General features: G+C 37.6%; 1 protein-coding gene across 1 annotated transcript in view; it reads left to right on the forward strand.

The window, feature by feature from the left end:
* Positions 1-3,306: 3,306 nt before the first annotated feature.
* Positions 3,307-26,764, forward strand: part of EFHC2 (EF-hand domain containing 2) — a 194,393-nt gene continuing 170,935 nt past the window's right edge. The window contains exon 1 of the mRNA XM_016218528.2: positions 3,307-3,421. Coding sequence (XP_016074014.1) covers positions 3,380-3,421 — 42 coding nt within the window. The 5' untranslated portion in view covers positions 3,307-3,379. The remainder of the gene's footprint in view (positions 3,422-26,764) is intronic.

Raw genomic sequence — 26,764 nt, forward strand, 5'->3', positions numbered from 1 at the left:
TTAAGGGAGCTGTGGGACAACATGACGTGGAACAATATTGGTATCATGGGAGTGCCAGAATAGGTCGAAAATAAGCAAAGGTTAGAGAATCTGTTTGAAGAAATAGTGGCAGAATACTTCCCTAACCTGGTGAAGGAAAAAGTCACACAAGTTCAGGAGGCACAGAGAGTCTCAAGCCAGAAGAATCCAAAGAGGCCCATGCCCTGGCACATCATAATTAAAATACCAAGAATTCAAGACAAAAAGAGAATCTTAAAGGCAGCAAGAGAAAAGTAATCTATTACCTACAAAGGAGCTCCCATAAGGCTTTCAGTTGACTTCTCATCAGAAACTTTATAGGCCAGAAGGGAATGACATGAAGTATTCAAGGTAATGCAAAACAAGGATCTGAAATCAAGACTACTCTATCCAGCAAGGTTATCATTCAAAATGGTGAAATAAAGAGCTTCCCAGACCAAAAAAAAAAAAAAAAAAAGGCTAAAGGAGTTTATCACCACCAAACCAGCATTGCAGAAAATATTAAAGGGACTGCTTTAATTAGATGTAGAAATAGAAGCATTGCAAGAAATGTTAAAGGGACTGCTGTAATAATAAGAAATATAGAAAGAAATATAAGCATAAAAAATTAAAATGGCAATAAGTAAGGGCCTGTCAATAAAAACCTTAAGTACTTTAAGGGAGAGATCAACAATAATACAGTCATAGTTGTGGACTTGAACACCCCACTGACTTCACTAAATAGATCTTCCAGACAAAAGTCAACACAGAAACAGTGACTAAATGCTACACTAGATCAGATGGATTTAATTGATATTTACAGAACATTTCACCCCAAAGCTGCAGAATATACATTCCTCTCAAGTACACATGGGTCATGCTCAAAGATAGACCACATGTTAGGACATAAAATCAGCCTCTACAAGTTCAAGAAGATTGAAATCATATCAAGCATCTCAGATCACAAGGGCATGGAATTAGAAATCAACTACAGTAAAAACACTCAAAAACATTCAAACAGATGGAGGTTAAACAACATGTTATTAAACAATGAATGGGTTCCCAATAAGATCATGATAGAAATAAAAAACTTCCTGGAAATAAATGAAAATGAACACACAACAACCCCAAATCTATGGGACACAGTGAAAGTCCTAAGAGGAAAGTTCATAGCACTACAGGCCTACCTCAAAAAGCAAGAAAAGTTTTTAGTAAACTAACCCTATAACTTAAAGAATTAGAAAGCTCACCTGTGAAGCTGTTGGGACTAGGGCTTTTGTTTGCTGGGAGTTTATTTTATTACTGCTTCCATTTCATCAGTTGTTATTAGCCTATTCAGGTTTTCTGACTCTTCCTGATTCAGTTTTACATGATCTCACTCATATGTGGAATCTAATAAACAAAATAGACTGAGAACAAAATAGATCCAGAGACATAGAAGCATGGAACAGACTGATGAATTTCAGTAGGAAGGCAGGGGTGGGGGAGTGGGTGGGGAGAGATTAATCAAAGAACATATTCATATTTGCATAACCCAGGGACACAGACAATAGTGTGGTGAAGGCCTGTGGGAGGGGCAGATGCGGAGTGGAGGGGATTAATGGGGGAAAAAAAGGGGGATATCTGTTATACTTTCAACAATAAAGATAAATAAAATAAAAAGTAAATTGAATGAAATATATTAACGTGTGTTAACATATAGAAATCTCAAAAACAAAATCTTAGGTGAAAAAACATGTAGCAGAATAGTGTAAAAATTTTAAACACAGAAAACAATAATGTATGTTGGTTATGAATTAAAAAGGAGATAGAGTCCCTGTCCTGGGGAAATTTAGGGGCATATGAAGAGAGGCAAGTAAACACATGGTTACAATGTAGTACCATGGAAGCCACAATGCCTAATACAGATGGGGGAGTGGAGAAGGTGAAGGAACACTTCTCAGAAATGGCAAAGCCTTCCATGCCTTTCTCCCACAGTGAACAAAGTCCTGAAAGACAAGAAGCGGTTACCTGGTGGAAGATAGGAAGGTAAGGTGTTTATAGCAGATAGTGACATTTGCAAAATCCTAAGGGGGAGAAACGCTAGAGCTTGGTTTGGAAACTGCAAGTGGTTTCTCAGAACTGGAGTAGAGGAGGAGGGGGTCAAAAAATGGGATGGAGGGCATTGGAAGGCACCTTCTGCCGCAGGCTGTGACTGGGCTAAGGAGTTTGCCTGCCTCCTGAGGGTGGTGAGTAGGCTAGAAGACTATTGAAGCAGAAGAGTAACAGGTGCATCATGAATTATAAAAGAGGGCTCTGGAGGCAAGATCAGCTAAAAAAAAAATATTTTTTAAAGAAAACCAGGAAAGAAACAATGGAGCCTCAACTGAGACAGAGTAGGTAGTGACAGAGAGATACTGGCCTGTCCAACCAGTAGAACTCAGGGAAGGATTAGCTGTAGGTGGGGAGAGAGGAACTGAGGAAGCTCCTGGCCTGTGCATCTTGGATGTACAATGGAAGGCCGGGGGCAGCGTTTTATGCCACCCGCCCCCGCACTTGGCCAACCTACAAATGTTTATTTGAAATATCAATTGGAGAGAGGAAGGATGGAGGGTGGTGGTTACGGCTGAATGGGTTTTCATGGGGGTGGGGGTGGGGGGGTGGGGCGTGGGGGGTGAGGGGGGATGGGGAGTGGGGGGTGGGGGTGAGGGGGTGGGGGTTGGGGGTGGGGGTTGGGGAGTGGAGGTGGGGGAGGTGGGGGTGGTGGGGGTGGGAGGTAAGGGGTGGGGAGGGAAAGGACGGATGAGGTGTGCGTGGTTTTGAATTCATCTGGAAAGTTTTAATTACAAAATAAAAGCTGATGGAAATGTAACATTTACTGGTGTTACATTTCTGTGACCACACAAGTATCATGTTATTTTCTGCACTTTCCTGTGTATTTCAACTAATTTAATGACCAAATGGCAAAAAATGTCGCGGCAACATTCCGAGGAGCTGAAGTCCATGAAAAGCTTTGCGCTCTATAAAGGGGTTAAACCAGAAAGGGGCGGGTCGGGAACGATGTGATTGTACGTCTTCCCCCGAGCATAAAGCAAAAGGACGTAAAAGCCTCGGGAGACCGGCACCGGGAGAGCGGGCGGGGGGCGCGCGGAGGAGGAAGCGAGTATCGGGGGGGTGGTGCGGCTGCGGAGTTTTCCGCCTCGCCCCGCCCAGGTCCCGCCCCTCCCCCGGTCCCGCCCAGAACCCCCGGCCCGCTGCAGCCCCACCCTCTTCCGTGACGCCACCTCCCGTCTCTAGGTAACGTGGTGGTGGGGCGGGGGTTGTGAAACAAAGCGGCCGCGAGGCGGCCGCTACCTGCTGACCCCATTCCTCTCGGACCCTTGACCCTCAGACACTCAGAGCCATGGCCCTACCGCTGCTGCCAGGCTACGGCTTCCACCGCAAAGTGAGTAGTAAAGGCGCCCTAGGTCAGACGTCGCGGTTGGGGTCTGGGGTCCTAGACTTGGCCACCTCCCCAAACCCCGTAGAAGACCTCCTGCCGCCACCTAGCTTTCTGCGAATTGTGCTCAACTTGGACCAAACTTTATAGGCTGGTCCTTACTCTCTGCTTCCCGTTCCCCATTCCTCCAACTACAAATGGGTGCTTTTGTTAAATTAGATGCCTAAGTAGAGCTTAGAGGTGGGAGGACCCTTAAGGGTGGTAGATGGTAATGATAACAATCATCTATGAACGTTTAAGACAAGAGAGGCGTTGTGCTTTAATCGCCTTACACGGCACTTGATGTTCCCAACATTTCTTTGTATTAAGTACTATTTTTGTTCCCATTTTACAGTTGAGGAAAACTGAGGCACTGGCCAGAGTTACACAGTCTCAGTGATGAAGCTGGGTGTCTTCCACCCAGCCTGTTCCCACAGCTCTGTGTGAAAGAGATAAATACAGTTTCTGTTAGTAAATTGAAGAAACCTGGCACTCTCAAGGCTGGTAGGGGGCAGATAGGTTAAGGGTTCCTTTATAGAGAGACACACCCAAACTTGGAAGGGTTTTTTTCTTTCTTTAGAATTGGGAGGGGTCTCTTCAAAACAAGATGAAGGTATAAAGCAAAACAACACAATATAAAAATCCCTGAATATGAAAGGACTTTCGCCAATAAATAGCATCTTATATCAGCAGAAAAATGATTCAGGCTTTTGTTCTCATTGGTTAACTACTATTTTTTTTTTTTACTCTTGGGTTTTCCAGTTGTGTTTCTAGGAAGAAGGTAAGTAACATACCAATGGGAGGGAACTAGGTGGAGCCATTCAAGGTATTTTGTGTAAAGCTCTGGTAAGTTTAGAAAGCAGGTGGCGGACTAAAGCATTGGATTTTATGGGTTCTGAACAATGTCTGTATCTAAGTTGTGGGCCCTCATGTACAAGGTTTCTTTGTAGCTTCGGCCCACTGCATTCTGACTCCTACAGGAGGGCTGACCTGTCCAGCTTGCTTCTTGAACACTGGTTTGTATATTTCTTGGCTGACCGGTAAGAGGCTGGTCTTCCAGCCTAGCATTGCCCTTTGGTAAGATTAAGCTGGCAGCACAAATAAGAAAGACCCCCCAAGAGGCAGCACATAGAAAAAGATTCCAGAAGTAAAGAAGCATGCTGTGTAAAAGTAATTGTAATAAAAATTGAAAGTAGAGCCCACAGCTTTGGGCCCAGCAACACTTCAGATTACCGATGCCTACCTCCTGTGCAAGTACCATAGCTCTCACATGCAGTGATTAAGAGTGGGAAGGAAAAACAGTGGTTGGATGAGATATTTAAAAATATGCAAGGCTGTACTGAGTGTACTTTTTCTTTTTTTAAAAAACTTTTTTTTTTATTGTGAAGTATAACACATAGAAAAATGCACAGTGGATGATCACCAAATGAATATCAAGAAATAAAAATATTACCAGCACTCCAAAAGCATCCCCTTGACTGAAGTTGCCAAATTCAGCAAATAAAAACACATATCCCAAATATTGCATGGGACTTATACTAAAACACTATTTGTTGTTTATCTGAAAATCAAATCTAATCGAGCATCTTGTGTTTTATGTGGCAACCCTAGCATTTCCAGACCTTCCCTGCTTTCCATAGGTAACCACTATCCTGGCTGCTATCACTATAGTTAGGTTTTGCTTGCTTTTGAATTTTGTGTCAGTGGAAATGTCCAGTGTTTATTCTTTTATGACTGATTTTTTTAGCTCAACATTATGTTTGTGAGATTTGTTCATGTGGTTGTCTGTATTTGTAGTTTGTACATTTTATTGCTCTATAGTATTCCATTGCATTAGTATGACATCATTTGTATACACATTTAATCTTGAGAGAGATTTGGTTTGTTTGGGGTTATTAACAATAGTTTTCTGTGACTATTCTTGTTTATGTCTCATGATATAATTGCTAGATCATATGGTATTCATATGTTTGGCTTTAGTACATGCTGTAAAAATAATTACACCAATTTAAATGCACACCACCATTTTATTTCCCTGTTGCTCCATATTCTTTCTAACACTTGATAACGTTAGTCTTGTAAATTTTAGGTATTTTGATCAGTGGATGTAGTGCAACTCTGTAGTTTTAATCTGGATTTACACATTTATCAGTCATTTGTATATTCTCTTTTGTGTAGTATCTGTTTGTCTTGTCGCTAACTTTCTGCTGTGTTGCCTACCTTTTTCTTAGTGATTTGTAGAAGTTGTATATAGGTTTTGGATATGACTAATTTGTCAGCTATATTGTGTTGCAAGTATCTTCTAGCCTGTGCTTGGCCTTTTCATTCTCTTGATGGTGTTTTTTGTTGTTGTTTATAAGAGTGCTTGTTTATTTTTTGAATTTTAATTTTATGTTTCAATTACAGTTTACATTCAATATTATTTTGTATTAGTTTCAGGTGTACAGCATAGTGGTTACACAATCATGTACTTTACAAAGTGTTTTGCCTGATATTTCCAGTACCTACCTGGCACCACACGTAGTTATTATAATATTATTAACTATATTCCCTATGCTGTACTTTATGTCCCCATGACTGTTTTGTAACTACCAATCTGTACTTCTCAGTCCCTTCACCTTTTTTTACACAGTCCTCCAAACTCCCTCTCCTCTGGCAACCATCAGTCTGTTCTCTGTGTCTATGAGTCTGTTTCTCTTTTGTTTGTTCGTTTACTTTTTTTTTTTTTTTAATTCCACATATAAGGAAAATCATATGGTATTTGTCTTTCTCTGATTGACTTATTTCACTTAGCATAATACTTTCTAGGTCCATCTTGATGGTGTTTTTAATGAATAATTTTTCCTTTAGTTTTAGTGCTTTTTGTTTCCTATTTAAGAAACAGTCCTTTACACCAAGGTCATGATGATATTTTCCTGTGTTATTTCTGGAAATCTTGTTGTTTTTACCATTCATGTTTAGATCTATAATCTAGCCAGAATAAATGTGTGTGTGTGTGTGTATGAAAAGAGGTAGGGGTCAGGTTGTATTTTTTCTCATGGATATTCAGTTGACACAGAACCATTTGTTAAAGAACAAAATTCAACTGAGTATATTTTAAAGATCTTGTTGGTTTTATTCAGTGATTCAAGAATGGGGCAGCATCCAATATCTAGCAGATAGAAAGGAGCTCTGAAGAGCTATACAAGGCAAGATATTTATGTAGGCAGAAGGGAGCAGGAACCAGGAAGTTGTACTAGGAAAAAAACGGATTGGTTATTGCAAGGTTAATTTCCTAATAGGGGATGTCATGGGTTTATCAGGCAGATTATTTTAATGCTGATCAGGAAATTCATGATTGGCTGGTTCAAGATTCTATTTTTGTGAGAGCCAAAAATGTAATTAAATTTCAGTTTGGTGACCTGGGGCTTAGCATGAGTGACTTCATTTTGGGCCTGTTGTCCTGTCTTCAACACATTTTTGAAAGGCCACTCTCTACTTCTCTGCAGAGCTTCGTTTGTCATAAATCAGATATCTAAATATGTTTGGGTCTGTTTCTGGACTCCTGAGTGTATTTAAAAAATTATTTACTTTATGCCTTAGATCAGTAGTTGAACACACAGGAGACAGAGAGAGAGGGAGAGGGGGAGGGGGAGAGATGAGGGAGAGGGGAAAGGGGAGGGCGGAGGAGGATGAACTAGGGAATGACAGTGTACTTATTAGATACCTTGGGTGGTCATTCAACCAGTCAGTATTTATATATTGAATATCCTAGTATGTGCCCATCACATGGCTGCATTAAAAAAATGTTGCACTTGTCTTGGGACTAAATGTGATGTTTGTTGCTACAAAATTAATATTTTAAAAACTTGTACCTGGTTAAAAGATTGAATGTCCTCTGGCATAGGCTTGTCAGAAAGCCAGTAAAGCCAAATCTGGCCTTTTTATCACTCCTCTCTCTCTCCCGCCTCAATTACAGAGCCTTGCTTGCTGAATTAAATTATCAAATGAAAAACCTTGGCCTCCTGCAGATAGTATAATTACTGACTGTTGGGTTTAAAATTATAGCACAAGCTAACTTTTATTGCTTTTTCTCAGAAATTAAAAAGGAGCTTGTTTCCCCCCTTCATTAGCTGCTGGTTTCTGTCCACGGTTAGCTTATGTGCAACCTATACTTCTATCTCTGAAATACAAGAAGTATTGTCCTTTCTAAAATATAAGCATTTGTACCACTGATGACATTAAATTTTATATGAATTAATTGAAAACCTTTGGGAAAGATCCCAACTAAATTCCAGACACAGTATCTTTTTCCAACAATTTCCATGCTGGATTTGTATTGACCTGAGAGAATCTCAGGCATATTGTCAAAAATCATAGGATATTAAAGTTAAAAGGGACATTTCTAGTCAAAGCTGACAATCTTTTCTCCGGTATTTTGGACAGATGGTTGTACAGCTGATCTTTGAAAGCCTCTGATGAATAATGAGGAGAACACTTTCTGCTTTTTATGAAGCTACCTTTCCACCATCTTTAGAGGGTTTATTGTAAACCCTAATTTATAGTGACGCAACTGTTTCCTTAAGAAGAAAAAAAATTGTTTGAATTTACAACAGTAAAATAAAACAAATTCAGAATCTCTGTCTCTCTTACAAAAAGGTACAGGCAATACCTTGAAATTTATTTTTATTTACACTGTTACAAGCCTACATATTAATATATAGGGGAAAATGCTCTCTGGAAAATTTACCAGCAATTTAAATGATAAACAACTGAAAGAGAAAAGCACTATGAGTAATATATAGTACACATATTGACTTCATTATATGATGTTAGATAAGCCAATTTAAATTTAGCTCAATGATGAATATCATAAAAAATCACGTTATTTACAAGGTGGAAGGTTTTTCCAATCTATAATTCTGCCTACAGATTGCTGGTTATGTTCTTAGTGGTCAGTTCCATTGCCTTAAAATAACTGCATTAGGTCCAAGCACCTTAAACCTGACAGCGGAGGCCATTAGAGTTTGCCACTTACTTTGCCAGAGCAATTTAAAGAATCATGACAAACTTTGAGAGTAGAATAGGATAAAAAAATCAGACTGTGTTATGCTTGGAAGGCTAAGTACTGTTTCACAAACTTTGTTTCTTTCATATGTGTGTATGTGAACTGGGTTGCACTAAAATCTATTTCTTATTGTGGTTGTAGTCAGTTTGAAAACCATTCTCATTAGAGCCATCTCACCAATTCTCTCTTCTGTTTTAAATTCCGATCTTCAACTTCCTTAAAGACCAGATGTGGCTCTCACCCTTTAGGAAGCCTCAACAGATCCAATTAACCATTAACCATTTAAAAGTGTACAATTCAGTGGCATTTAGTACATTCACAGTATTTTGCAACTATCAGCTCTATTTCCAAGACATTTTTATCGCTACACATCTCAATCTTTTTACCCCAAAGGAAACTTTGAAATGATTTTCAGGTCTTGGAGAACTTGTGTGTAAAAATGATTTCTACGGCCCATGGTACATTAGTACCATTCAGGAGTTGTAGGTGTAATGATCCAATAAGAATATCTCTTTTGAGTAAAGAGTAATAGTTTTCTGTGGATTTGTTGATTTTGGCTGACTTATTCACCTACTCTGTGTGGTTTCCCTTTGCCACAATGGATATCAACTCTAATGCAAGTGGGAGTGTAGTAGAGGAAACTTCAGGGTGTTTTTTTCTAATGGTAAAATTTCCTACTTGATTTTTCCCCCCTTTTTCCCTTACTGGAATAGGCCTAAGAATCCTCTCATAGTTTCTACTATAGAGGGTGCTGTTAGGTATGAGATGTGGTGTATTATATGAATAAGAGTCGTTTTTACCCCTATTTAAAACTAAAAGTGATTTTTAGCCAGGTTTTTCTTTTTTTAAAAAAATATTTGTATTGATTTTTAGAAAGAAAGGAAAGGAGAGAGAGAGAGATAATCATTAATCTGTGGCCTTTGATACATGCCCCAACCAGGGATTGAACCTGCAACACAGGCCTGTGTATTGACAGGGAATGAAACTGACAACCTTTTGGTGCATGGTTCAATGCTCCAACCAACAGCCACTCAGGCCAGACTAGCTGGCTTTTCTTGAGAAACAAGTAGTTAAGCTTAGCTTACCTTTCTTTTCTTTTTATACATTTATAAAATTCTTAAGGCAGCACAATACATTTCTGTTAAATAACTGTTTTAACCCAAGATGGGATTTAGTTTTACAAAAATTACGCTCAGTTGATTTAATTTAAATAAAGGTTGTAAATTCATTTTAATTAATGCTGCTTACAACATGAAAATATATTGGCAATGTTAAATAAATAGGGCTATTAAAACCAAATGACAAAGTAACATGAATAAAAATAGAGCGTAAGACACAATTTTATATGAGACTTAAAAATTAAGTTTTTTTACTGATTGACATGAAATATAGGCAGTTACAAAATAATTGTAATCTTGACCTCTTTAAAGCCTCTCTATATACAAGAATATTATTTTAAAACATTTATTGTTGAAAGTATTATAGATATGCAGCATCCACCCCAATCCCCCCAACCCCCAAGGCCTTCTCCACACTATGGTCTGTGTCCATGTGTTATGAGTATATAAATATAAGTTCTTTGATTAATCTCTCCCCCCACTACTCCCCCACCCCTCACCTTCCCTCTGAAATTTGAGTCTGTTCCATGCTTCAATGTCTCTGGATCTATTTTGTTCATCAGTTTATTTTGTTCGTTAGATGCCACATATGAGTGAGATCATGTGATACTTGTCTTTCTCTGACTGGCTTATTTTGCTTAGCATAATACTCTCCAGTTCCATCTATGCTGTCCCAAAGGATAAAAGCTCCTTTTTTTTTTTTTTTTTTTTTTTACAGCTGCATAGCATTCCATGGTGTAAATGTCCCACAGCTTTCTGATCCACTCATCTACTGATGGGCACTTGCAGCTATTGTAAATTGACCTGCTATGAACATAGGGGTGCATATATTTTTTCTGATTGGTGTTTCAGGTTTCTTAGGATATATTCCTAGAAGTGGGATCACTGGGTCAAATGGCAGTTCCATTTTTAATTTTTTGAGGAACCTCTATACTTTTTTCCATAGTGGTTGCACCAGTCTGCATTCCCCCCAGCAGTGTACTAGGGTTCCCTTTTCTCCACATCATCGCCATCACTTGTCATTTGATGATTTGTTGATGGCAGCCATTCAGACAGGTGTGAGGTGATGTCTTATAGTTTTAATTTGCATCTCTCTGATTATTAGTGACATTGAGAATTTTTTCATATGTCTGTTGGCCATCTGTATTGCTATTTTAGAGAAGTGTCTATTTAGATCCTTTGCCCAATTTTAATTGAATTATTTTTCTTTTTGTTAAGTTGTATGAGTTCCTTATGCATTTTCGATATTAACCCTTTATCACATGTATCATTGGCAAATATGTTCTCCCATACAGTGGGCGCCCTTATCATTTTGTTGATGTTTTCATTTGCTGTGCAGAAGCTTTTTAGTTTGATGTAGTCCCACTTGTTTATTTTCTCCTTTGTTTAACTTGCCCTAGGAGATGTATCGGCAAACATATTGCTATGAGAGATGTCTGAGATTTTGTTGCCTATGTTTTCTTCTAGGATATTTATGGTGTCACGACTTACATTTAAGTCTTTTATCTATTTTGAGTTTATTCTTGTGTATGATGTGAGTTTGTGGTCTAGCTTCATTTTTTTGCATGTACCTGTCCAATTTTCTAAACACCATTTATTGAAGAGACTCTCTTTACTCCATTGTATGCTCTTGCCTCTTTTGTCAAATATTAATTGACCATAAAGGGTAGGTCGATTTCTGGGGTCTCTGTTCTGTTCCATTGATCTATATGTCTGTTCTTGTGCTAGTACCAGTCTGTTTTGATAACAGTGGCTTTGTAATATAACTTGATATCTGGTATTGTGATTCCTCCAACTTTGTTCTTTTTTTCTCAAGATTGCCATGGCTATTTGGGGTCTTTTTTTGGTTCCATATAAATTTTTGGAGTGCTTATTCTAGGTCTGTTAAATATGCCTTTTTTTTCTTAGTAGGGATTGCATTGAATTTATAGATTGCTTTGGGTACTATGGACATTTTAATGATGTTAATTCTTCCAATCCATGAACATGGCATATTCTTCCACTTGTTTATATCTTCCTCTATCTCTTTTTACAACATCCTGTAGTTTTTCGGTTACAGGTTTTTTACCTCTTTGGTTAGGTTTATTCCTAAATATCTTAATTTTTTTGTTGCAGTGGTAAATGGGATTGATTTTTGAGTTTTCTTTCTGTGAGTTCACTATTGGTGTATAAAAGTTCCATTAATTTCTAGGTGTTTTGTATCCTGCTACATTGCCAAATCGATTTATTTAATCTAGTAGTTTTTTGGTGGCGTCTTTAGGATTTTCTATGTATAATATCATGTCATCTGCAAATAATGACAGTTTTACTTCCTCTTTTCCAATTTGAATGCCTTTTATCTTTTCTTCTTGTCTGATTGCTGTGTCTAGGACTTCCAGTACTATGCTGAATAAGTGGTGAAAGTGGACACTCCTGTCTTGTTCCTGTTCTTAAGGGAAATGCTTATAGTTTTGCTATTGAGTATGATGTTGGCTGTAGGTTTGTCATATATGGCGTTTATTATGTTGAGGTATGATCCCTCTGTTTCCACTTTCCTGAGCTTTTTTATAAAAAATGGGTGTTGAATTTTGTCAAATCCTTTTTCTGTGTCTATTGATATGATCATGTGGTTTTTGTCTTTCAATTGGTTTGAAAAGGATTGAAGAAAATGCTATGAACAACTATACGCCACCAAATGAAAAACCTCAATGAAATGGACAAATTCCTAGAAAATACAACCATGCAAAACTCAATCAGGAAGAGTCAGAAAACCTGAATAGGCTGATATGTACTGATGAGGTCGAAGCAGTAATCAAAAAATTGATGTTGTTGTTCTTTGAATCAACCAATTGCATCACATTTATTGAGTTGTAAATATTGTACCAGCCTTGGATCACTGGAATAAATCTCACTTGGTCATGGTACATGATCTTTTTAATATATTGCTGGATTTGATTTGCTAATATTCTGTTGAGGATTTTAGCATCTATGTTCATCAGGGATACTGGACTATAATTTTCTTTCTTTGTAGTATCTTTATCTGGTTTTAGATTTAGGCTAATGCTGGCCTCATAAAAAGAGCTTGGAAGTATTCCTTCCTCTTGGATTTTTTGGAATTGTTTGAGGAGGATAGGTGTTGTTCTTTGAATGTTTGGTAGAACTCCGCTGTGAAGCCATTTGAACCAGGGCTTTTGTGCCCTGGCAATTTTTTGATTACTGCTTCGACTTCATCAGTACATATCAGCCTATTCAGGTTTTCTGACTCTTCCTGATTGAGTTTTGCATGGTTGTATTTTCTAGGAATTTGTCCATTTCATTGAGGTTTTTCATTTGGTGGCGTATAGTTGTTCATAGCATTTTCTTCAATCCTTTTATTTCTGTCATGTCAGATGTTACTTCACCTCTTTCCTTTCTGATTTTTTTTTTAAAATATATCTTTATTGATTTCAGAGAGAGGAAAGCAGAGGGAGAGAGAGAGACAGAAACATCAATGATGAGAGAGTCATTGATCGAGCCCGCAACTCGGGCGTGTGCCCTGACCGGGAATCGAACCCCGATCGCTTGGATCCCAGGTCGACGCTCAACCGCTGAGCCACGCCCGGCCGGGCTGATTTTGTTTATTTAAGTCTTCTCTCTTTGTTTCTTGATGAGTCTGGCTACAGGTTCATCAATCTTGTTTATCTTTTCAAAGAACCAACTCTTGGTTTCATTGATCTTTTGTATTTTTTTTTTTTGGTCTCTATGTCATTTATTTCTTCTCTGATCTTTATTATTTCCTTCCTTCTACTTATCTGGGCTTTTCTTGTTGTTCTCTTTCTAAGTCTTTAAGTTGTGGGTTAGATAGTTTATTAGAAATTTTTCTTATTTTTTGAGGTAGGCCTATAGTGCTTTGAACTTCCCTCTCAGGACTGCTTTCATTGTGTCCCATAGATTTTGGGTTGTTGTGTGTTCATTTTCATTTGTTTCCAGGAAGTTTTTTATTTCTTTCTTGATCTTATTGGTAACCCATTTATTGTTTAATAACATGCTAGTTAGCCTCCATGTGTTTGAATGTTTTTGAGTGTTTTAATGTTGATTTTTAATTTCATGCCATTGTGATCCAAAAAGTTGCTTGATATGATTTCAGTCTTCTTGAACTTGTAGAGACTTGTTTTGTGTCCTAACATGTGGTCTATCTTTGAGAATGTCCTATGTACACTTGAGAAGAATGTATATTCTGTAGCTTTGGGATGAAATGTTCTATAAATGTCAATTAATTCCATGTGATCTAGTGTGTCATTTAGGATTGCTGTGTTCTTGTTGATTTTTTTGTGTAGAATATCTGTCCAATGTAATCAGTGGGGTATTAAAGTCCCCTACTATGACTGTATTGCTGTGAATTTCTCCCTTTAAGTCCTCCAAAAGTTTTTATATATTTGTGTGCTCCTATATTGGGTGCATATATGTTTGCCAGGGTTATATCTTCTTGTTGGATTGATCTCTTTAGTATTATGTAGTGACCTTCATTGTCTCTAGGTATTGCTTTCATTTTGAAGTCTATTTTGTCAGATATGAGTATTGCTACTCCGACTTTTTTTTTTTCATTTCCATTTGCATGGAGACTTTTTTTCCATCCCTTTACTTTCATCCTGTGTGAGTCCTTGGGTCTCTTGTAGACAGCATAAATATGGGTCATGTTTTCTTATCCATTCAGCTACCCTATGTCTTTTGATTGGAGCATTTAAGCCATTTACATTTAAGGTTATTATTGATAGGTACTTATTTATTGCCATTCTTTCTTTATGTCTGTGTTCTTCTCTTTCTCTATATTTCTTCTTCTTTTTCTTACACCAGCACTTTTAGCATTTCTTGTCATGCTGGTTTGGTTGTAATGTACTCCTTCAGCCTTCTTTTTGTCTGTGAAGCTTTTTATTTTACCTTCAATTTTGAATGATAGCCTTATTGGGTAGAGTAGTTTTGGTTTCAGTCCCTTACTTTTCATTACTTTGAATACTTCATGCCACTTCCTTCTAGCCTGAAGTGTTTCTATTGAGAAATAAGCTGACAGTTTAATGGGAGCTCCTTTGTAGGTAACTTTCTGTCTCTTTCTTGCTGCTTTTAAGATTCTTTATCTTTAATGTTTGCCATTTAAATTATGATGTGTCTAGGTGTGAGTCATTTTGGGTTCATCTTGATTAGGACTCTGTGTTTCCTGAGCTTGAGTGACTTTCCTTCACCAAGTTAGGGAATTTTTTGTCATTATTTCTTCAAACATGTTCTCTAATCCTTGCATAGATTCTTCTCCTTCTGTATCCCTATGATGTGAATGTTGTTACATTTTATATTGTCCCAAAGCTCCCTTAAACTGTCCTGCTTTTTAATTTTTTTTCTAATTGCTGCTCTGATTGAGTTTCTTTTTCTACCTTATGTTCTAATTTGCTGATTTGGTCCTCTGCTGCTTCTAATCTACTGTTGATTCCTTCCAGTGTATACTTTCTTTCAGCTATGTCATTCTTCGTTTCCAATTGATTCTTATTCATGGTTTCTACATCTTTTTTCAAGCTTATGAATTTCTCATTAAGTTGGTTGTTATTCTCACTAAGTTGTCTGAGCGTCCTTATAACCATTACTTTGAACTCTTTATCTGATAAATTGCTTGCCTTCATTTCATTTAGTTCTTTTTCTGGCGATATCTCCTTTTCTTTCATTTGGGTGTTGTTTCTTTGTCTCCCCATTTTAGTGGGCCTGGGGCACCAAGTCAGGCAGCCAGGTCATGATGGCAGCCTTTGTGTATGGAGGGCATTGGGTCGCAATAGCAGGGTTGGGCGCACTAAGTCAAGGCTTTAAGCCAGGTAGGCAGGCAGGGCTATTGGGCCCCATCAAAGAGTCAGTAAGACAGGCAATCATGCCTGGCAGGTGATGTCAGGGAGGCATGGCAGGCAGGCAAGCCTTTTGTTCTGTGTCAAAGAGGCAAGCCAGGCAGGCAGGGAGTCTCATAGGCCATTTGCACCAGGTCAAGGAGGCACAGCAGACAGGCAGGTAGACAGGCCAGGCGCACTCCGTCAAGGAGACACAGCAGGCAGGCCTGGCACACCCCATAACATTAGCAGGCAGGCAGGCAGGCAGGCAGCCTATGTGCGCTGGGTCAGTGAAGCAGTGCAGTCGTTGAGGTGCTATTTCAGCTGGGCCAGGTCATGGGCATTAGGCTGGTGGGGGTAGCGCTGGGTTTTCACCAGCGGGGGCTGCATGCTAGTCCATGGCTTCAGGGCATTGGGTCAAGGCTGCTCCCTGCAGCCTCCACCTGTGGAGGACCCTGAGGGTCCTTTAAAATGGCACCCTCTTCACTCTCAATTAGAGAGAAGTGCTTGGCTGAGGAGTGCAGCAGTAGCTGGCAGCTCTTCCACCATGAGCTCCCAAACCTCTGGGGAGCTCCCAAACCTCTGGGGAGCTCCCACACTGACTGATAGATGCCCCCATACTCACACCCACTCACACTCTCATCCTCATTCAGGTCCTCTCCACCACCATCTTCCGATTCCTAAGAATATTATTATTTTTATTTTTAATTTTTTAATTGTTATTATTTTTTATTTTTGTTTAAAATATTACAAATGTCCCTTTTTTCTCCCCAATGACCCATTCCACCCCTTCCCATCCCCCTCCCTAGTCCCTCTCCCACCATTGTCCGTGTCCTTGGGTTATGCATATATGTGTATAAATTCTTTGGTTAACCTCTCCCCCTCCACCCACCCGCCTTCCTCCATCCCTCTGACATTCGTCAGTCTGATCTATGCTTCCATGCCATTGAATCTATTCTGTTCATCAGTTTATTAAGTTCTTTAGATTCTACATAAGAATATTATTTTTTAAACTAAAAATAAAGAATAAATATTTCCTGTTCAACATGAAACCTATGCTTCTATTTTGTCACATATATACACAATTCTGGGTCATATCTGAGATAAGAACACTGAAATGAGATTTCTGGCCTTCCTCTGGAAGCCTTTTAAATAAGGAAAGCTTTGCTTATACATGTAAGAAGTTGAAAACTGCAGCAAAATGGCCACTGCTTTCCTATGAATGGCAGGATACTTGACTTTCATATAAATTTGGACCTGGCTATAGGTGTATGTTAACTTTAGAAGAAATCACAAAACGGTCTTCCCAAAGTGGCTGTATCGTTTTGCATTCCCACCAGCATTGAACGAGAGTCCCTGTTACTCCAAATTCTTGTGAGCAATTGGCATTTTAGCCATTCTGATAGGTGTGTAGTAGTATCTTATCCTGATTTAAATTTTTATTTTCTCTAGCAGCTAATGATGTTGAATATCTTTTCATGTGCGCATTTACCTCTTTGGTGAAATGTCTCTTTATGTCTTTCGCCTGTCTTTAGTTGTTTGTTTGTTTCTTTACTGTTGAGTTTTGAGAGTTCTTTGTATAACCTGGATACAAGTCCATTGTTGCATATGTGGTTTCCTAATATTTTCTCCCAGTCTGTAGCTTGCATTTTCATTCTCTTAAAACAAGGCTAGAAAATATGTATACATTTAAATACAACATGAATCTAAACTGATATTTGCAATGGAAAATTTTAAGGGTTATACGGGTCTTTGATTCTATGCTTACCTTTTATGTATTTACATTGAAAATCTTGATTCGTAAGGATGTTACTATAATTACTTACTTCTATATCCTATCTTTCAAGAAGGGGAAAATTTCTTCCAACCCCTCTTAGTTCTTTTTGACTGGTCCAATAACTAAATGGACACAAGACAGATTAATGGGAGGAAATCAACAAATTTAATTTTGTACGTATGGAGGTCTTATAGATATGAGACCTAAAGAAATTATCCAAGCAGGCAGCTTTTATGCTTTTTGGACAAAGAATACATTTGTGAAGAATTAAAAATTCTTCAAGATTCTTTCAAGATTAAATAAAACCTTAGATTTGGGTACTATTTAGAGAAAAAACTTAACAGAGTTTGTTTAGACAGCTTTTTTGGACTCTGAATTTACTATCTCTGGTATTAAGGATGTCTCTCCACCTCTAGTGCAGAGAGAGTTCCTTTAACATGGGAGATTTTTTTCTGCTTTCACAGGAACCAGAGAGGAGGGTCAGAGTGTCCTTCTTGTGCTGGCTGTTTCTCAAGTAACTTTAATTCAAAATAATCAATATGCCACGTTTGGGGGCATATTTGGGGGCACCAAGCTTATTTGGGGGCAGCCTGCCATAAATCCCATCATACCATAAATAAAAATATTTATCCGCATAATAGTATTTGATTAATAATATTATTATAACAATTTGAGTTTTGAAAATAGTTCTCTGTAGTTCTTTTTTTCTGTGAGTATTTCTATTTTATTATTTTATTTTATTTTTTCCATCATCATCATTTGTCCCCTCTTTGTCTCCCCACCTTCCCCCACCAATTGCTATACTGTTGTCCATGTCCATGAGTTCTCTAGCTTTTTTCTTTTGTGCTCAGTCCCCTCCCCCCGAAAACACACACCAGAGCTGTCTGCCTGCACTCTATCTATGAGTCTGTCTCTATCTTGGTAGTTTAGTTTTTCATTATGTAGTTTTGTTTTTTTTATTTTTATATATCCCACTAGAAATGTATAGCCAAATTATTAGGTTTTCATTTAATTTAAATGATTACTGATAGTATGGTTAAGTTACCAACTCAATACCCAGCTAAGTTAATTTGTTTTATTTTGCTTTTGATTTATAACTTCAAAAATTTTGTTTTACTGTAATGTAAAAATAAAACATTTGTGTGGTTTTCAAAGTTAAATTTACAAAGTGAGGTGCACTTAGATAAGTCTAACTTTTATCCCTGTCCTTTTAATCATGTTCTTTCTATATGTAAGTAACTTAAAAAAGCATATTTATTTAATTTTGGGCTATTTATCTTTTTTTTTAAAATAGCAAATTCTTAAATGTAGGCACATTGTCTCTTATTAAATAAATGGTAGCATACTCACTCTGTACATTTTCTTGCACCTTCCATTTTTCCTTTTAGCAGTATATCTTAGAGATCTCTTCATAGAAGTATATAGAGCTATCCTCATTCCACTGGAATGTGTATTCCATTCACAGCTACATACTACTCCATTGGGTCGACATATCATAGTTTATATGACCCATCCCCTTTTGATGAATAGTTATGTTATTTCCAGTTTTTTTGCTATTAGAAATAATGCTGCAATAAATAACCAAAGTTGTGTTTTAAAAAAAAACATCAAAAAAGTGAAAAGGGACCATCAACAAATCAACAAATGACACATACTGGTGAGGGTGTGGAGAAAGGGGAACCCTAGTACACTGCTGTTGGGAATGCAGACTGGTGCAGCCACTATGGAAAACAGTATGGAGGTTCCTCAAAAAATTAAAAATGGAACTGCCTTTTGATGCAGAGATCTCACTTCTAGGAATATATCCTAAGAATCCTGAAACACTAATCAGAAAGAATATATGCACCCATATGTTCATAGCAACACAATTTACAATAGCTAAGATCTGGAAACAGCTCAAGTGCCCATCAATAGATGAGTGAATTAAAAAAAGCTGTGGGACATTTACACCATGGAATACTATGCAGCTATAAAGAAGAAGGATCTTGTACCCTTTGGGACAGTATGGATGGACCTAGATAATATTATGCTAAGCGAAATAAGCCAGTCAGAGAAAGACAAATATCACATGATCTCACTTGTATCTGGAATCTAAAGAACATAATAAACTGATGAACAAAATAGATTCAGTGACGTAGAAGCATAGAACAGACTGACCAATCTCAGAGGGAAGGTGGGGGTGGTAGGGTGGGTGGGGAGAGATTAACCAAATAATCTATATGCATATATGCATAACCCACCAACACAGACAATAGTGTGATGAAGGCCTGGGACGGGGAGTGCGTGCGGGATCGAAGGATTCAATGGAGAAAAAAGGAGACATCTGTAATATTTTCAACAATAAAGATAAATTTTTTTAAAAAGTGAAGAGGCAACCTATAGTATGGGAGAAAATATTTACAAAGTATATATCTGATGAGAGACTTATAGCCAGTATATATGAAGAACTCTCAAAACTCAACAATAAAAATATAAATAATACAATTAAAAATGGACAATTGATCTGAATGGACATTCCTTCAAAGAAACTGTACAAATAGCCAATAAGCACATGAAAAAGATACTCAACATCATTAAAGAAATGCAAGTTAAAACCACAATGAGATATTGCTTCACACTCACTAGAATGGCTATAACAAAAAAGATAATAACAAGTGTTGGCCTAACCTCTCCCTTCTTCTCTCTGAAATCAATAAAAAAAGAAACCATAAAAAAAGATATGTAGAAATTGGAACACTCATATGTTGCTGATAAGAATGTAAAATGGTGCTGCTGCTGTGGCACAATCTGTAGTTCCACAATAGGTTTAACATAGAGTTACTGAATGACACAGTACTCCTAAGTATATACCCAAGAGAAAAATAAACAAATGTCCACAAAAAAGTCTACATGCATGTTCATAACAGCATTATTCATAATAGCCAAAAGATGGAAGCAACCTAAGTGCCCATCAATAAAATGTGTTATATCCATACAATGGAATATTATTTGGCCATGAAAAGTAATGAAATACTGATACATGCTACAACATGGATGAACCTCAAAAACATACTACAAACAATATGCAAAAGACTACAGATTGCATGATCTCATTTATGTAAAATGTGCAGAATAAGCAAATCTATAGACACAAAAAGTATATTAATGGTTTCTTAGACCTGTGTGGGATAAGGGAAAAAATGGGAAGTGATTGCTAATGGGTATGGGGTACCTTTTTGGAATGATGGAAGCGTTCTAAAATTAGGTTATGGTGATGAGTACATGATGTGGTAATTACAGTAAACTGTTGAACTGTATATTTTAAAAGGGTGAACTTTATGATATATAAGTTATACCTCAATAAAACTGTTTAAATAAATAAATAAATAAATAAATAAATAAATAAATAAATAAATAAATAAATAAATAAAAAGTAGTTAAAGATAGGAGTTGGTGGTGGGGAATTGGGCAGACAAAAAATAGGTATCTATGGTACCAGTTTCCAAAATGGTTTTGATTCTGTTACTTGTTCCCATTATTATTGAAATGTCCTTAAAATCACATTATTTCAGACCAGGCCATTTCTTGAAGCTGCCATTATACTTTGGAAATGACATATATTCCATTGCTATTCCTAAATGTTAATTTGGGGTTCAGAGTCTTTTTGCCTATGCAGAGAATCAAACACCTAACTTGCTCACTTTTGTATTCTGTCCTGAACTTCATAGCTGTGCTACTTAGGATACTTTTGGCTGTAAGTAACAAAATACCTGACTAGCAGTGGCTTAAGCCAAATTAATGTTCTTATATTATAAGAACTCTAGAGGTGTGGCAGTGTCAGGTTTAGGCAGTGACTGATGAATGTTGTAAAGGACTCAGACTCTTTTTATCTCTCTATTCTGCCATCTTCAGAACAGGCTTTTTTCTTTCTTAGACTTGTGTACTCATAGTTGCAAGACGGTTGCCTCAGTTCCAGATATCACAGCTTCTCATAACCATGTTCAAGATATGCAGGAAGGGAAGGGAGGGAAAAGGGCTCTCATATCAGAAAACAAAGTGTTTCCCAGCATCCCAGTAAGTTTCCCCCTTCCGCCTTAAAGTCTAAAATTGAGTCACATGGCTATCCTTTGCTACAAGGGGCGTTGGGAACTTGATTTTTTGCTGTCTATTTTTGGATCTGGGAAAGAGAAAATGTAGTAAATAATGGCTGTTGGGAGCCAGCAAAGTTTGCCACACAAGCCACAAACTCAATATGTGAGTCTAGATGCTTTTCTTAGCCTTAGCATCCCTTTCTTTAAAAACTTTTTGTTTGTGTTTTGTAATTATATAAGTGACACATGAGTATATCATAATGGAAAACAAGCCTAATACTCCAGTTAAACCAGCATGCTCACTGTCTGTTCTTTGAATATATTTTGGACTTTTCCACTCAATTATTGGTTTACTTACCCCCTTCCCTGACAGCATTCTCTTCCTCTTTCCATACAGATCTTAGCCTTCCCTGGAAACTTGGCTCTAATCCCCTCTCCTCATTAAAGCTTTCCCTGATCATATCAGCCTTCTCTTTGTCTACATAACCCTGAACACTCATATTGTGCAGACCAGTCATTTACTGCCTTATTGCCTGTGTTGTTTTACATTCTTTTTTTGTGTGTGATTGTGACATTCTTCAGCTGAGTGAGAAACTGATTGATTGCTCTTCGGGTTGCCCTTCCTTACTCAGGGCAGGTCCTTAATAGGTGTCTGTCTACCTGTAGCAGCCATGCCTGAAAACTAGAAGGGATAACCACAGCTTGGGAGAATCATTTCTAGAATTAGTTTCCCTTTTGCGTTTTCCACTGCTGCTGTGGAACAAAATTCATATTTCTTATTTTAGCAAGAGTGAGTATAAAAGAGGAAGAAAGTCATTTGCTTTTGTGGCTTAAATAGGTTATAAACCTCTCAGGATACGTGGCTTATATGAAGTGGCCAGGACAGCACAAAGATGTACCATGCAAGTTGCGGCTCAAACCCTCTCTAGGGCCTGTTGTGCCATGCACAGAGACATCACTCTTTTCCTTGGCATACAGTTTTCCTGTTTTCTGGAGGCATCATATTCTTCTCTGAGCTTTCATCAAACAGGACCCCTTAGGACACCAGTCTCCCAACAACAGGATTCATGTTCCTACAGTTGTAGAAAGGGCAGAACCAACTGTGTGTGTGTGTGTGTCTGTGTGTGTGTGTGTGTGTGTGTGTGTGTGTGTGTTTAACTCTCCAAAGCAAAGGGAGGGGAGAGGTAGGCATGTTTACTTCCTCACCTGGTAACTCCACTGTGACAAAGTAACCAGTTTGATCAGTTAAAGGCTAAACAAATCGTTTGCTTTCCTAAGTATGTGTTTGGCATCCCAAAGGAGGGAATGGTCACAACTGCTAGAGTTTTGGGGACGATAAGGTCAATTCATATGGCTTAGCAGTTGATTTAGACTGCATTTTCTTCTTCACATGAGCTTGGTAATTGAAACAGATGTTTGTTTTTATCGTTTATAGGACTATTTCCATCTCATTTTTGTTGCGACTAGTCATTTATTGCTCATCTGTTCATGCTCATACTTTAGTACTTTATGAAAGGCACCTGAGTGGAACCCCTTCCCTAGTTACCAAGGAAAGTGGACCCTCTCTTTCCTTTTATTGGTAATTGAATTTTTTATTGAGATCATTGTAAATTCACATTCAGTAAGAGATAGTACAGAGAGATCCTGTGTACCCTTTACCCAGTTTCCCATTGGTAACATTTTGTAAAACTATAGTATAATAGCACAACCAGGATATTAACATTAATATAGTCCACGAATCTTATTCAGATTTCCCCAGTTTCACTTCTACTCGTGTGTGTGTACTTAGTCTATACCTTCCACCACATGTGTAGGTTACTGCAACCATCACGACAGTGAAAATACAGAATGGTTCCATTATCACAAGGATCCTTCCTGTTGCCCTTTTATAACCACATCCACCTTCTTCGCATCAATGCCTCTTACCCTGCCACAACAGCCCTCACTTCTGGCAACCACTAATCTATTTTCCATGTCTAAAATTTTATTACTTTGAAATGTTACATAAATAGAGTCATAAAGTATGTACCTCTTGGGATTATTATTTTTCCATTTGGCATAATTCCCTGGAGATTTATTCAGGTAGTTGCATGTATCAATTTTTCATTCATTTTTATTGCTGAGTAGTATTCCATGTATGTACACAGCTTCTTCATTGCAAGTAATGGCATACCTGACTAATATAAGCTTAAACAAGCAAGGATTTTTTATTTATTTATTTTTTTACCAAGCAGGAAGTCTGGAGGTAGGTGGCTGCTGGCATACATTTAAAGTCTCAACATTGTCTGAGCCAGCATCATGCCCATGATCCCAAGGTAGCTACTGTAGCTCCAGGCATCATGTGTGCATCTCAAGGCAAGAAGAGGAGAGCTAGGAGCAGCATCACCTGCATTTGTCCCTTGGCTCAAGAGGACAAAAGCCTTTTCCAGAATCTCAGAACAGGCTTCTGAAAAGGAGGCTGAGGAAACAAGTGAAGTATTTAGCGTTTTCTGACTTATAAATGGCGAGTGGCAATGGAGAAGGAATTTGGGAACGGATTTACTAATCAGCTACAATGAGCCAGTGATTTTAATTGACTCGAGGAAGTCTTTAGCATTATTTTGATTGATTGGTGCTTTGTGTTGAATTATTTAGAGAAAAAAAAATCAGAGTCCTCTGAGGAAGGGGCTACATATCTCTCTAGATCTTGTTGATTTAAATTTTATTTTCCACTCTACTGATTTAAATACATTATTAAATATATAGAATGAATCTTATTCTTATATTGAGTTGATGGGTAAGAATCATGAGCACAACACTTTTCCAAATAGGTTTGGAAAGAAGAAAATTAACTTAAAAATGTTTAAAGTTTTCTTTGACATAGCTTTTTATTTTTACATTTGGGGTTTATTTTTGACTGATTTAGCTTTATTAATAAGTAATGATAGCTTTCATGCTCTTATGGTCCTAAACTCTAAGATTTCACTATACCCGAAGCAATTTTGTTGTTATTTTCTCTGGGAGGTTCATAGTATTTGCTGAGTGACTTCTTTTTCTCTGTAAAAGTACAGAAAAGAAGAAAAGGAAAAATGAATTTCTAAAATAAATACAATATAAAAGGAGAAAAAATAAACTATTCATGGAACAGAAGCAAACTAGTCCCAAACCTCATCAGGTAGAAGTATCTAAGAATGATAGTTTTAGGTAATTCTACATCATATTTTCCATTACCCTCAAAAAGTAGTTAGAAATATATTGTTAACAAACATTGAAATATAAATTATTAATTAGCTCTATTCAGTCCCCAAATTTCAAATAACTGCTGGTGGCTGTAAAAGACTTTCTTCAGCACTCTCTAATATATGTCCTGCTTTTAAGGGACTGAGTCTAGGTACAATGATCTGATCTAATCCCTCCCAGGTCATGGTGGTCATTTTTATTATTATATTTGTCAAAATCAAAAGTATTAATTAAACTCTGATGATTTGGACTGAGACTGAGCACCATTTCACAGTCACTAGGGCAAAGGGTAGGTTGACATGTGATCCTAGGAAATTATAATGGCAGATCTCAAGCTTGTGTGTGTCAGGAGGGGCAAACATTTAAAACAGATGCCTTATGGAATTTTACATTATACTAAACAAATCTTCAAGCAGTACGTTTTTAAAGTATAGAATTTTGAATTGAAATTTCAAGTTAATGCTCAGATAGAGCAGAAATGGAATTTTGCTTGGTATATTGATTAGAATGACAATAGAAATTGGTATTACTAAACTTTATTTATTTTTATTTTTATTTTTTTAAAATATATCTTTATTGATTTCAGAGAGAGGAAAGGAGAGGGGGAGAGAGAGACAGAAACATCAATGATGAGAGAGTGATTGATTGAGCCCATAACCTGGGCATGTGCCCTGACTGGGAATCGAACCCCGATTGCCTGGATCCTAGGTTGACGCTCAACCGCTGAGCCACGCCCGGCCGGGCGGTATTACTAAACTTTAAAGAAGTGTGTGTGTTTTGTTGTTTTTGGTTTGAATGTATGAATTCATAATTCACAAGTCAAGAGTTTTGGAAAGGTTTTAATAATAGTTCTTTTCATAATAAAAATATTCTTTTAAATAATAGGTCTGGCTAATTTTTTATTTACCAAAACAATTGGAAATATTTAGCAAGTATCTAGCTTAATACTCTTTGGGTAGATACATTGCTCATCAGTTTAAGCAGGAACTCAATTGAACTACCTTCTGAATTTTATATGCTATCATTTTTCCTCAATTTCACAACAGTGGTGAATCTTATACTTAAAATAAAAAGGCCCTGTTGTATGGTATTTTTAGTCATTGTCAATTGCTAAACAAAAATGACAAGAGTTCATAGCAGTTGTGTATGTGTATATTTATGGGTGGGTCAGGTACACCTCATTTGCCCTTTGCTCCTTCCAGTCCCTTTTCTTTCCCTTGCTGCTGCGGTGGTGACCAGGAAAAGAAGGGCTAGCTTTGCTGAGGGTGCTTCAGGGTCAGTCCACTGTTTTAGTCTCCTTCAGAAGCTTTAGAAATGAGAAACTCTGTGCTGCTAAGCAATATGTATGCTAAGGAGTCATGTGATGGAAGTAATTCATCCTCCTTATTGTCCCTCTCCCCACCCACTTTCAAAGTGGAAGTGAGGTTGAAATGAAACTTTCAAGTCACCTTCCATCACTCTTTCTTAACACACCCAACACAGATGTTGGTTTCTTTGCCTGATGTCCACTATAGCAGTGCTACTCAAAGTATGGTGTGTGTTTGTGACATTGGGAGTCTTTAGAAACTTATAAAGCAATTTGACATTGCCATGATATCCAAGAGTATGATTAGTGGGCTTGTAAGTTTTTATGACTGTTTTTATTTCAGTTTCTTGTAATTAATTTTATTGCATATTACAAAAGCGTCAGTCTGAAATGACTTGGGGAAACAATCAAACTTGCCCTTCCTCAAAGATATTTGAGGGTCCTGTTTGATAGGATGTTCATTCCTTTCCATTCCCATTGCCTTTACCCTGGTGCAAGCATTTCCCACCTTGTGCTTGCTCAGCTGCACTAGCAGCTTACCTAGTCTGCCTACCTTTCACCCCTTATTCTAATCTGTCATTTTTATTTATTTTATTGAATTTATTGGGGTGATATTGGTTTACAAAACCATACAGGTTTCAAGTGTACAACTCAATAAAACATCGTCTGCACACTGCATTGTGTACCCAAGCAGTCTCTTTCCGTCCCCATTTATCCCTCCCCACTTTGCCCACCCCCTTTCCCTCTGGCTATCACCACACTGTTGTCTTTGTCTATATGTTTTATATAGACATATAAATATATATGTTTTTTGCTTAACCCCTTCACCTTGTTTCATCCAGCCTCCCAACCTCCCTCCCCTCTGGCAGCTGTTAGTCTTAAACAAATGTCAGGTGCAAAGAAGTGAATTAATTCTATTCCTCCATTTCTGGAACAATATCATCATTAATCTGTGCA

This window comes from Miniopterus natalensis, chromosome X, assembly GCF_054644295.1.
Source record: "Miniopterus natalensis isolate mMinNat1 chromosome X, mMinNat1.hap1, whole genome shotgun sequence".
NCBI lineage: Eukaryota > Metazoa > Chordata > Mammalia > Chiroptera > Miniopteridae > Miniopterus > Miniopterus natalensis.